At 49.1% G+C, this 12,185-nt stretch overlaps 2 protein-coding genes across 2 annotated transcripts; both read right to left on the bottom strand.

Annotated features, from left to right (window-relative positions):
* Nucleotides 1–104: 104 nt before the first annotated feature.
* Nucleotides 105–1,023, bottom strand: P168DRAFT_298651 (SRF-TF-domain-containing protein; the record flags this gene model as incomplete). The annotated part of the gene is made up of 3 exons (XM_024838284.1): nucleotides 105–383; nucleotides 456–590; nucleotides 775–1,023. 3 exons carry the CDS (start codon nucleotides 1,021–1,023, stop codon nucleotides 105–107), a joined length of 663 nt encoding a protein of 220 aa, XP_024690551.1.
* Nucleotides 1,024–5,440: 4,417 nt separating this feature from the next.
* On the bottom strand, nucleotides 5,441–7,012 carry gfsA (glycosyltransferase family 31 protein; the record flags this gene model as incomplete). Its single annotated transcript, XM_024833730.1, has 1 exon — nucleotides 5,441–7,012. One exon carries the CDS (start codon nucleotides 7,010–7,012, stop codon nucleotides 5,441–5,443), a length of 1,572 nt encoding a protein of 523 aa, XP_024690550.1.
* Between the last annotated feature and the right edge of the window lie 5,173 nt (nucleotides 7,013–12,185).

Below are 12,185 nucleotides of genomic sequence, written 5' to 3'. Positions count from 1 at the left end.
TGGAGTTGCACATGTTGAGGTTGACAAGGATGCGAAACCAACCGTCTGGACCCTTCCGCTTCAAGAAAAGAGGTATGTATGTGCAGTCACAAGGTCACTCCTGCCTACGCAGTGGGTTGGTGCTGAGGGGGCATCCGGTTGCCTACGGGCATGCCGGGGTACTGCCCGCCGGCCTGCTGTTGCTGTTGCAGGTTCTGGTAGTAGGCCATCTGCTGCTGCTGCTCGTTGGTCATATAGCCCGGGTGCATGCCGGGAGGCCGGGGCATATTGGGCTGCTGAGCATTGACATTGTTATGGCTCACATCCTCGGGGGCTTCGGCGGGGACGTCGGGAGCATCAACCCCATTCTCGTTGGTGGTGGGATCGGGGGCATTGAGGCAAGCCTGTGGGCAATGGGGTCAGTCAATACGTTCGGAAGGCGACGCGCGCGCCCGCGGGGAGGGCCCGTCACTCACCTGAATCAAGTTCTTGCCCTCAGCCTTGGTCACCAATGGTTGCAACTTGGGCGTGGTGAAGGTATATACGAGGCCAGTCTCAGACACGACCAGCAAGAGGACTTGGGTACCAGTGAGCACAGACAGCTCGTAGGCCTAATACGCGATCGCATTGAATCGTCAGTATCGCATCGAGCGTGGGGATCCCAGACGGGGGGGGGTAGGGGGAAGGGTTCCAGTCAACCCAAACGGTCGGAAACCCCAAAGATCGGTCCAGACCATAATCCTTGGGGCAAACACTCGGATGGGAAGGGCGAAAACGCGCAAAAAGGTAACGCACCTTCTTCATGATACCCGCCTTCCGCTTGGAGAAGGTGATGTGGCGACGCGACTTATCCTGGATGAACTTGATCTCGATCTTTCTGCGCTCGCGACCGGGCTTGTCGTCATCGTCGTCATCGTCATCGGCGCTCATGCGATTCCGTTTGGGGGCGCGGTTGTCAGGAGCGCCGTTGCCGGTGGCCTGCTGCAAGTCCTCCTGGGTGGGAGAGGGCTTCTCCTCATCAAGGGCGGCAGTGATATCGGCCATGATGAAACGGGGGCAGGACAGGGAGGGGGGAGAGATGAGGACTCGGCGACAGCAAAGAACAGACACAAAAGGATGACAAAACCCAAGTCACCAAGCACAAGGGATTTGGGGGAGAGACTGGGTGAGAGTGAACAACAAATGCCCAAAGAGGAATGATGCTTTTGAGGGGAAGGGAGAATGACCAAATCGAGTAACGCGTTTGCTTCGCAGGGTTTGGGTTCAGGACGAGAGGGAAAGAGAAACGGGGAGGAAGAAAGTCGAAGAAGGCAAAGTGCGGGTTGGGACAGGCAGGCGGTCAGTCACGTGTGTTATTCTGTCATACCGTCTCGTCTGTACCACCGGGGTATTACACACATTCTTTACAACACCTGGTATCAGCTTAGAGGCTATACTTTATTCAGATATACTATTTAGACTATCATTTATCATATATTCACTTACATTTCTTCTTATATTGATTTCATTTACTTTAGTTGCTCTCCCCCCCAAATCAAAAGAAACAGTCAAACTTACCATACAGTTACCTGGGACCGTCCAGGCTCACCCGGTGGGGAATAGTCCCCTCTTGGCACTCAACACCATTGGATCAGGCTGCAGCCGGCATTGAGGATTCGATTCAAGCCAACTCACATTCCCCACTCGTCGTACCATACCTGTATATAATACGGCCCCCAATGGACTGAATAACTGCAAACAGCCAAGTGTTTTAATAGACCCTGGTACCACCAGTTACATCGATCTGTCTTAGATAAGCCACTGTCTACTGTTTGCCACTGTCCAGACATAGTTCGTCATACATTGATAGAATCATGGAACCAGATCAGTTAGTGGTTGGGTAAAAGTAAAAGAAGGAGGGAAAATGGAAGTAATCAATAAATTACAATTCCGTTCTTTGTTCCAGCTATTACCCTTTTTGCGGAGTGTGGGATGGATACCTCAGGGTTCTCGTCCTACTGGACTACTGCGGAAAGTCACGCTATCCCCCCCTTTCGACAGCACTATTGAGGATTGCTCAATAACTAGTGGCCGCTCTAGCTGTAAATTAACCCGGGCAGGCTTGTCTCTTTCTCCTCCCCGTCTGCCGTACTCCTCCTCCCTATCTGTCTAGCCGACGCCTCAGGAATGAATCCTGGTGGACTGGACTCTGGTCATGGTGTGGGCTGTCGGCTGGGGTTGAAAGAGTAGACATTTATTAGATATTTATTTCCAACCCAATATCATAGTCTCTATAGCTGAAAACAGTCAATGCAAGTACTTAATACATAAATTGAAGTTAGAAAAACATCTCCATATCCAGTCCCACATATTCCATCAACCCTATCTTATACAACCTATATACGGAGTAGCTCGGTCTCTTCTCCAAACCCCAGAAAACCATACACTTGCCGAACAAGCCCACCAATACAAAAGACAATCACTCGACCGCAATAGTACTGTACACGCTCGTGTCTCGCGATGAAACCAACGGTGCGTTCTAGTCTCCCGCGGTCCATGTCTAGATCCAATCCGCCCAGCACCGCAGCCGCAAGCCCTATCGTCGTGCATGGCCAGGCCTTGGTTTTGATTGCGCCACTCGAACTCGAACTACCAAGAAAGATTTCTTATGGCTAGATTTGCCAAAGTACTCCGTACAATCTAGTCAAATAGACACGGACCAGAACAATGTATCTCCCTCCTCTTGGACTAATAGTGTTGAACTCTATATATATCACCACAGCGTCAACAAAACAGCACAACTATCCATTCATTAGCTAGGATCTCGCATCACCCAACCCGAGAATACCCCGGTCGAAGCTGGCCAGACTTAATTATGTACGGACGACCGTCTAGCCATCTATTGATACGCTCCTTTGTCTGGCAAAAGTCCGCTCTCCACCCTTATGCCCCGCGCGCCACCTCCAGGTCCGGTGCCGAAAGGCCTGCCTCGCATCCCTGTACGAGCATGGCGGTTTTCCTTCACAACCCCCGGTCAACGCCGAAGGAAGAAAGAAGCCCTGTCAATCGAGCGGGGTAGGTACATCTGCTGGATTTTTTAGAGTAGCTGTCACTGGTGATGCTCAGGCTCGAGTATTGAATAGGTAGGCTTCATTGTCAACTTGATGATAGGACAGTGACTGCAGCAGAACAGAGGATTATGGTTTTGAATGCAGGTGGTTATTGTATTTATCCCACCAAGACTCTGATGTCAATGCGCTGATTCAGAGTGTCTACATTTCATCAAGCTTCTTGTCCCTGCATTGATCCTCGTGTATATGTAAATATATATAAAGCAACTTCCTTATAGAATTAAACACCCTCCCTATCAATCAGTTTTACTTCACTTTCCCATCCATAAGACAAAGAGTCAATCCTTCGAAGGAGGGATACCACAAACCAAAGATAAATATATATGTCACAAACACTATCACTCGAACCAGCCCTGACCCAGAGACATCTAGACCCAACAACCAAGATCTGATATAACATTCCCACAGGATGTCAATGAACTCTCTGAACCATCTCATCTCATCTTCACTTACCCAACCAGCTCTAATCCAGTACCAGCCATACAGCAATCCATGCCCTTCCTTACATATGTTCTATCCGACACCCCCCTCCACCGGACGGTATCCTCGCCGTCCAACCCGCTGACAAACACAACGAAACCTGCACGAGTTGATTGACCCGGAGACCGGGGCGAGGGAGGGGAGGGGAGAGTAGGGGCTCCGATCGTACAGCGGGTCTGACTGCATTGGTAGAGGGGGGGGGGGGGGGCGCCCTGGGGTTATGTATATGCAGTGTGTCGCTAGAGTAGGGTTCTGGGTGTGGGCGTAAATCAGTGATAGGCGTCTTATTCCCTTTGCTTTGAGATAGGTAGGCACATTATCATGCTGACCTGATGGTAGGATTTTCATAGATTGGTCGGGAGGATTGATCTTTAAATATATACGTCTATCTATCTGTCTCTCTATCTGTGTTCTGAAGCAAGATGTAGGAGGGTGAGGCATACAATCAGCCAACACCAGCTGACTTGTAGAGTCTCCTCGAATAGATAGTATTTTCGCAATATTGCAGCTATTCGCGACTTTTCTGCAGTCATAAGATATGTCAATATCAATATCAATATCAATATCATCAGTCAACATGTTGACCACTTTACCATTCCTCCCAACACATGCATATGTATATGTATATATATACCCGCAAGGAACCCAAAACCATCGACAGTTTCTATACCACCACATATACATACACATATACATATACATCCACCTCATCAACAACCAAACCAACCCACCACAACGCAGCCACGACAATAACCTACATACATACCCACCTTGCCTACCTAGTAGTCTACTACACATACAAACCCCATCCACACCCACCAACAATCACACACACTTAACATCTCCCCAATGACCCACTCCAAAGAAACCTATTTCATATCAATCTAATACAATAGCCAGGAACCCAATCAATCGGGGTTGACTTGGAGACAGCCGGGATGAGATCATCACTTCCGTGTTCCGTCCATGGATATGTAGATAAGTATTTAGTTAGGTAGTATTTCTATCTGGGCCCCACTGCTGTGTCCGTTTATCTATTATGCTTAACGCGAGCATAAGAGATATAATTTAAGCATGATTAGTTGATGATTATACCATTCCTCAGGTTGATCGTGCCATCGCTGCAGAGGATTGCCCACTTGATAAGGCGATGTAAGTCGAGATAACGAGAACACTAAACTACATGTCAACCATGGAGTGTATCAGATAGCCACATAGGACCCTAATCTAGGACTTAACTCGTAATATTCTTCTTCCATAAAATAAGCGCTAATCTCCAGAACAATGGACCACATAATTGGACCACGCGAACTCTATTTTTACAAGATGCGTAAGAAGCTTCGTGATGGAGCCCTCCCAAAAAATTCAAAAGAAAAAGAGAAAAAAAGTGTGAGAAAATAAAAACTGTTGTCGACTCGCCCAAGCCCCGGAGGAGCTATAGGCTATAATATGAGATGGTATACCCAGGGCTCATTCGTGGGATTCAAACGAGATCTGCTCTTCGCTGGAAACCACCAGTTCCGATCTTTGACGCACCATTGTTGACTCCGCCATTACAACGCCGTAGGAGCATTCAAGAAAATGTAAACGAAAAGAAAAAAAAAAGAAGTGTCTGAAAGGTGTCGTTGGTCAAACAAGAGCGTAGCAATGGGGACAGGCGCTCGTGGTGTGGCGTGTTGGTTCCTCATCAAATTGACCATTCTCTTGGCGTGGTTTGGGCGGTCAATTAGAGGTGGGAGGGTAAACAAATAAGTGAAGGGAACCAGCAAGGTGCGATCAAAATAATGTGCAAGAATGGAATTTCTTCAGATCCAAGGACCAGCCTCAGTATCGGTCAAGCGGTTTCTCATTTGATCCGGAGAGGTGGGCTTTCAATTCCTAACATAGTCCTTCACACCGGCCCCGCCACCACCTTGAGGGCCAAGCCACACGACCTCAATGACACTGTGGCCCTCATCTTCTTCCCGCACATACCACTGGTGCACGTTATCGCCCACGACGTAGGCCTCCCGCAGGTGCCACCGGTCTTTGGTGACCCCTTCTTGGTCCACGGGACGCATACCTCCCAGGCGGTTCTCGTATCCCCGGGGATCCTCTTCCCACGTCTTCTCGACGTCGTCGAAGTTGATGATATCGTCGGGAATGCCCTCGTCATAGGTGTATTTGATCAGTGATTGTCCGTTGGTCATGATCCAGAACGAGCGGACCGTCTGGCCGGCACTGTTCACGTGTTCCTCCTGGTCGAAAACCCAGCGACGGAGAACGGACCGGCGACCGGCAGCAGCCGCGACAGTGGTCATCTTCACGACATCCTTGCTGTACCAGCTGTTCCAGTGGTGAACCGACTCGATCTTCTTGCCGGACTCGTAGATTCCGTCGACGTCACCCTTCATATCCATCTGGTACAGCGAGGGCCAGAGGGTCAGCTGAGTTTCACCGTACCGCTGGATACACTGGCCGAGCTTCTGGTCACCAGGCTGGTCGCCCCACGACTGGCATTCGTCGTAATACTGCTCCAGAACGTCCAGCAGAGGTTTCGAGACGAAGACACCGGCACCGCCGAAAGCGATGTGGCCGAACGTGTCAACCTGCCAGCTGGCCTCCGAGAGGGCTCCGATGTAATGCTTCTTGGTCGCATCGAAGAGCTTCAGCTCCTCCGCGATCGTGGGCAGAGAGAGGAAGAAGGTGTCGTCATCAATGAAGCCCACCCAGGTCGTCTGGGGACGCTGGGTGCGGATGTGGTTGGCAAATGCCTCCACCAGTCCGAAATAACGAGCGGTGAAGTCGAGGGGAGACTGAATCAGAATGATATCCAGACCACGATTGCGGAAGTAGGTCTGCTGCTTGGGGATATCGTCATCGGATTCGGGCAGAAGGACGAGAATGGTCGCCTTGGTGTTCCCGTACGAGTAGAGGAGCGACGGGAGGAGGCGGTCCAGGCGGTCAGCCGTCGTGGCCAAGCCAAACAGGAGTTTGTCGGTCTCTTCCACATCATGATCGGCGGCCACGTCGACATCGACGACGGGCGGGCAGGGCAGATCCGATCCGGCGTTCTCACGCGAAACGACCATGCCGCGCTCCATCACGGTCATGGGCGGGAGGACCGGGGCCTCGATATCTTCCAGCGTGTTAAACTCAGTCTTGGGGTTCACATGGCGAGGGCGAATGTAGGTGCGGGTGTAGTTCTTGCGAGGGAGCCACTCAGAGAAAGGCAACGGAGGCAAGGCGAATTCGGACGGGTGGACATCGCAAGCCTTGGAGGATGCAGGCGCCGACGGCTGCAGCTGGATTTGAGGCTGGTTCGATCGTATCCCTTCGGCAGGGGGAGGTTGCTTGTACTGGAGGAAGGCGTTGCGGTCAAACCGCTCGACGCAATAGAAGAAAAACCCAATGGAGAAGAGGGCCACCAGCGGGAGGATGGTTTTCGGTCGGAGGATCGGCATTTTCGTTGTATGAAATCGAGGGCCCTTCAACACGAAAGTCTCTGAAACCGCGAAAGGGTGACGATGATTATATGTTGTACAGAATACGGTGGTCGTTCACCCGATCCCCTTAGCGCGTTCGCGTCACTGCACGATACAGATCGAGGTGTAGCGGCGTGATCGGTTTAAAAAGAGTGGAATTGGCCAATGAAGAGACCCCTGCAGGACAGGCAGAATTTTACTGCCAGGGATGACTGTCAACAAGAGGCTGGTAGCGTCGAAGCCGGTGAGACGGTCGCAAAAAGGGGGGTTGGATGGATTTGGGGATCAAGGCGCAGGGACGGCGGAGGACAAGCACGCAAGAAAATTGAAACGCCGGGAGAAAGACGGATAAGAAGGGGGGAGGGGGCGGAAAGAGGAAGAACAGCACAGCTGGACTATGTGTCCAGGGCTAAAGAAGGAAATCAAGTAGAAGGGGAAGGAAGGGGAATGAAGCGGAAGTCGACGTCGATGAAGAGAGAGGGGGGGGGGGAGAGAAAGAAGAAAGGAGGATGAAGGGGAGCGAAGAGAGATGAGACGGAAAGCGAGCAGGTACGGGGCAGGAGGGAATTAGTCTCTAATAGGGATTCCGTACCCAGTAACGCAGCAGGTACGATCCAAGTGGGAATAATGCCGAATAAGGGACCACGGGTTGAATTCTGGGGCCAGAGCTCCTCTCTCACTGGGTGAAATTAATCTGCAAATCTTAATTCTTAGCTGGGTGCGGTTGATGGTGGGGATTCCTTCAATCAAGACAAGTGATCCTGTTGATGTATCCAGAGAAGAAGTAGATGAGGAAGAGAAGAGAAGAAGTTAAGAGAGAGAGAGAGAGAGAGGACTGAGAAAGAGGAAGAAGAAGAACAGGCAGAAAAGATGAGTGGGAAGTGACAACTTTATGATGGAAATGCATATCATTGATTATTACATTACTCTCATAATGATTCTACGACTGCCCTCTCTCTTTTCTTTTCTTTTCTTTCCCTTTTTTTTCTTTCTCTTTTTTCTTTTATTTTACCCTCACTTCTCACTTCATGATTTATTTATTATTTCTCTATCTATCCATCTATCTATCTATCTTTTTACCATGGTTATTATCCCTCTGTTCACTGGTTACGCTTTTGGCCACCTCAACACCTTCTAGGCAGTTCGTAATACTTACGGTAAGAGAACATACCTTTTCCTTTTGAGTTGTCGTAGTACGTTTTGGGTGCAGATCATTGACAGGAGGGAGGAAGAGTACCCTGGATCTCCCCCATCTGCGGTGGTAGTGTGTAATTTTCAACTTGCATTACAGACCCTGGTTTATTTACTGTGAATTCTACAGTTGATTCTAGGGGTTTATCAACTTATTAGCATCCAAGATCAAGATCACTCGACTATACAGGACATATTCGTGATTATCTCCAATCACTCTAGATCCATTGGTCAATTGTCTATAAGGTACAATCTATATGGAGTCTCTGGATAGATCTGACTCCATCAAAATGCAGCATGCCTCCCTCCATGTATCGTCTCTACACCGGTCTGCACAACAAGAAGTCTCTAAGAAGACTGCTGGAAAACAAGATCAACTCTTGAATCCAACGCGTGCGGCATCCAGAGTCACTCAAACACATATGGAAAAAAGAAAAAAATCCTTGCATGACCAGTCGAGTCTATCAATGTCAAACCTATCGAGTAGCAGGTTTGAGTGTTACAAAGAATCGGGTCCCATATTGGTAGATTTGGGAGGGTCCTGGGATAAATTACCATCTCCCAGTTTGTAAAACTAGTTTTGAGTATTTGTTTGGTAACTCGGGTGATGGCCGCTCCCGGGCATGCTAGTCAGTTATCAACTGGTTCTTTCTATCCGCTGTCGTCCACCGCAGGCCTTCTTGGAATGTTCCAACGCTAACCCTGGATGTTTGCAGCCTTTGTTTATCTGTGATTATTTGAAGGGATATGGTCAGATGTCGCTTCAAGTTAGTTGGGACAATGTACGGAGTAGTTGTAGCTACACAATTAGTGGGTTTCCCAAGATATAAAGGCTAGTGTCGAATAGATAACCCCAAGAAAAGAAAATGACACAGTGTCTCTATCTCGACTTTCAAAAATTACACCCTCAGCGGAGGTATTCCCGCCGCGCCCAGGGCCCTCAGGCCCAGGGGGGGAAAGTCGTTAGAGCCAACCCGGCGGCCAGCCCCACCGGCCGCGTGTCCTCCCACCACCAGTCGTAATCTTTTTTTCTCCTATTCTTACCCTTCGATCTTGTTTCGCTTTCTCGTAATAAACACCGATCGGCTTCAATTCTCCCCGGGACGCCCTCGGAGTCCGTTGGCTGTCTGGTCCTGACTCTTGGGGTGTAAAGCCAGCCAATGGAAATACAAAATTCGCAATCGAGACAACAATGGTCATAATAAGTGACGACATGTCTCAGGTAATGACAACCTGAGAGCTAGACATGCCCCCCCGTGCGACCAAGTATCTATAGAACCCCTACATAAGTGGAACATAGCAAATGTATAGACTAGAGTCCCGGTTGATATCCATCTTCACCCCGACCGTGGAGGTTATACAGAATGCATCCAACGCAGATTGTATACAGTGCTCTGCATCGACATCCCAAAGCAGCAGCAAAAAAGCTTGGCTTTTATTCTGGTGCCGAATATAGACGGGGTGGCGACTTGTGGCTGCGCTGCGCCATCTGACTCGCGGACTAACTATACATTGCCCTTGCCGAGAAGAGCCTCCGTCTTTTAAAAGTAACAACAACATACCAATAATAGTAATATCGACTGAGACTCAGTACCAGCTGGACTGTATCTTCCATTCGTATACTCCGTAGACCGATCCGTATGGGCTGATGAGCTGACCTAAGAACATCGTAATCGACCGGGATCAACAACGCCGAACCATCGCCAGCTGGATACTACGGTCCAATCAACATTGCAGGTATGCGAGCTGTGTGAGCGGGAACGCGTGTACTCGTGTACTTATATGCGGGCAGCAAATGCTGACCGGCCGACTGAATTATGGAAGTAGTCCGTCACTTCCCGGTGTATCTTCAAGCCGTCTTTCAGGGATTGTTGTGGCTGATTTTCCCGGCTTGAAGACCGAAGAGGGAGGAGAGAGAAGGCGGGGGGGGGGGGGTATACGCGATGATGGTGTGCCATTGCTCATAATAATAATACAATGGAGGTAATATCATTACGACTCGCAATATTACGCCAGTGTTCGAAACGTCGAATCGACCTTTTTTCCCCTCGCAGGATGACGATCGACAGCACCGAACACTATGAACCAGTGGGAAGAGCTCTTTCGTTAATTAATCCGTTCAGACAGTTAAGGCTGAACGCTGGCCTTGGCAGGTGCCATTATGCTGATATGACTATCTTTATGGAAGACCTTGACTATATTATATGTTTGTTTGAAAGACTTGCTCTACCATCAGAATATATTCCGTAGTAATTACATATCTCCCCTCTCCCCTGGTTCCATGCGCAGAGCAAAGAAAGACATGTGTATTTATATCCAGGATCCACACAAGAGCCACACCTATTCAAGTTTTCCAAGTTTAGAACGGCAGTCCCCTCCATTCTTCTTCCCTGTTTCTTCTTTCTCTAGCATCTTAGAAATTCCAAGTTCGATCAAAACAATTGGTGGCTTTTGTTCCCCATGTCAACAGTTGCAAGGAATTTTCATTTTCCTACCAATGTCTCCATGTCGCCTGAAGGATCCGTGCAGGATCTTCCTTCACTTCGGTATGGCGCACTGTTAACCCAAGATCTTGTAGTCAATCCTCGGTGGTATTCAATGATTTGGCTCCGACATTATGCATGTTCACCCTGGCTTTTCACATTCTTTGCAAGAGGGTTGGTCTCGACTTGTGTAGGACATGTCACATGTTGCTTGCCTCGGATGACAACGTGCTGTACTCTTTTCCATTGATAATATCATACTTATGGCCGTTTCTCGGCAAATTACAATAGAGGCCAAGTATATACCGTATATGTACCATTTCTTCAGGCCTTAGAGTTCGACGGCCTCCTTTATGCTGGTGATATATTAAGGATCCTTCCTTCGTGGGGGGCAGCATGCAGACGAATCACCAGCAACAGCAGACCTACTAACTGACATGGCACCTTGCCACTTTGTCATTAATCCAGAGCCCAGAGATGGCAGACTAGAAATATAGGGATGATTCGTCCCCAAGTGACGCGTATAACTACACCGCGATATCCCAGCTGTCCGTCGTGAAATCGACTCCCGCAGATTAAGATAGCGGGTCCGTTCCTAATGATATAAGCAATGTTTCTCCTAAACATCGCCTGTCGGGGCAATAAAAGACACCGAGACCTAGAAGTCCATTCATGTTAAAGGCTCTCGAAGTGTATGTTCTAGAACCCGGGTCACCGAACCACCAGCTGCGATGTATCCATGGAATGGCGTATAAATACAGTGGACCCCCTTCACATAGATGACGTTCGATAATTAATAACCATCAGTTCGATCCTTATACGCCGTCCTGGGGGCTTGAGCTCAGACCAGACACTCGGCCCTCGTTCAGACTGGGCGGAATGGAATGTACCGAAGGCAAGTGTCACGAGTAGATTAATGATCGACGGTTTCCGTCATCTATGAGATACACCAAGGGAATGAACATGATTACTGTGATCCTGGCTAGCCTGTTTTTGTTTTATCCTACAGGGGAGAGTGTAATTTTCAATAGATGGTGTTTTTGCTGGGGTTTGAAATTATACAGTTCTTTTTCCGGGCTCGAAACTTGTTCCTATTTGCCACCTGATAACCACCCCGTCTACTGCATGACACAGAGTATCCATATTAACCTAGAAAAAGAGCCCTGAAGAAGTCCATCACTTAGATTCACTCAAGTAGTTCATCTTCTTATCAGCCACCAGCATTCTTCACCCACCACAACTCCACTAGCATGCCACGCCTTACCACACGCATCTCAGACATTTCCCATCACTAACAAAGCCATTATCAAACCGCAACCTCGGCAAATCAGAACCCCCAGGTCAGTCGGAAATCAAACCCGGTCTGCGGAGCTACTAGCCTGTTTCCTCCTCAGTTAATTGATGTCCTGCCGTTTTCGGAGTCCCAGCCCTTCGCCGCATCGGGTACGGTAGAGGATCTTCTCTTTTATTCCGCTTGG

Source organism: Aspergillus campestris (assembly GCF_002847485.1).
Source record: "Aspergillus campestris IBT 28561 chromosome Unknown P168scaffold_10, whole genome shotgun sequence".
Lineage (NCBI taxonomy): Eukaryota > Fungi > Ascomycota > Eurotiomycetes > Eurotiales > Aspergillaceae > Aspergillus > Aspergillus campestris.
The sequence above is the reverse complement of the archived record's forward strand: the minus strand, read 5'-3'. Positions and strand labels throughout refer to the sequence as shown.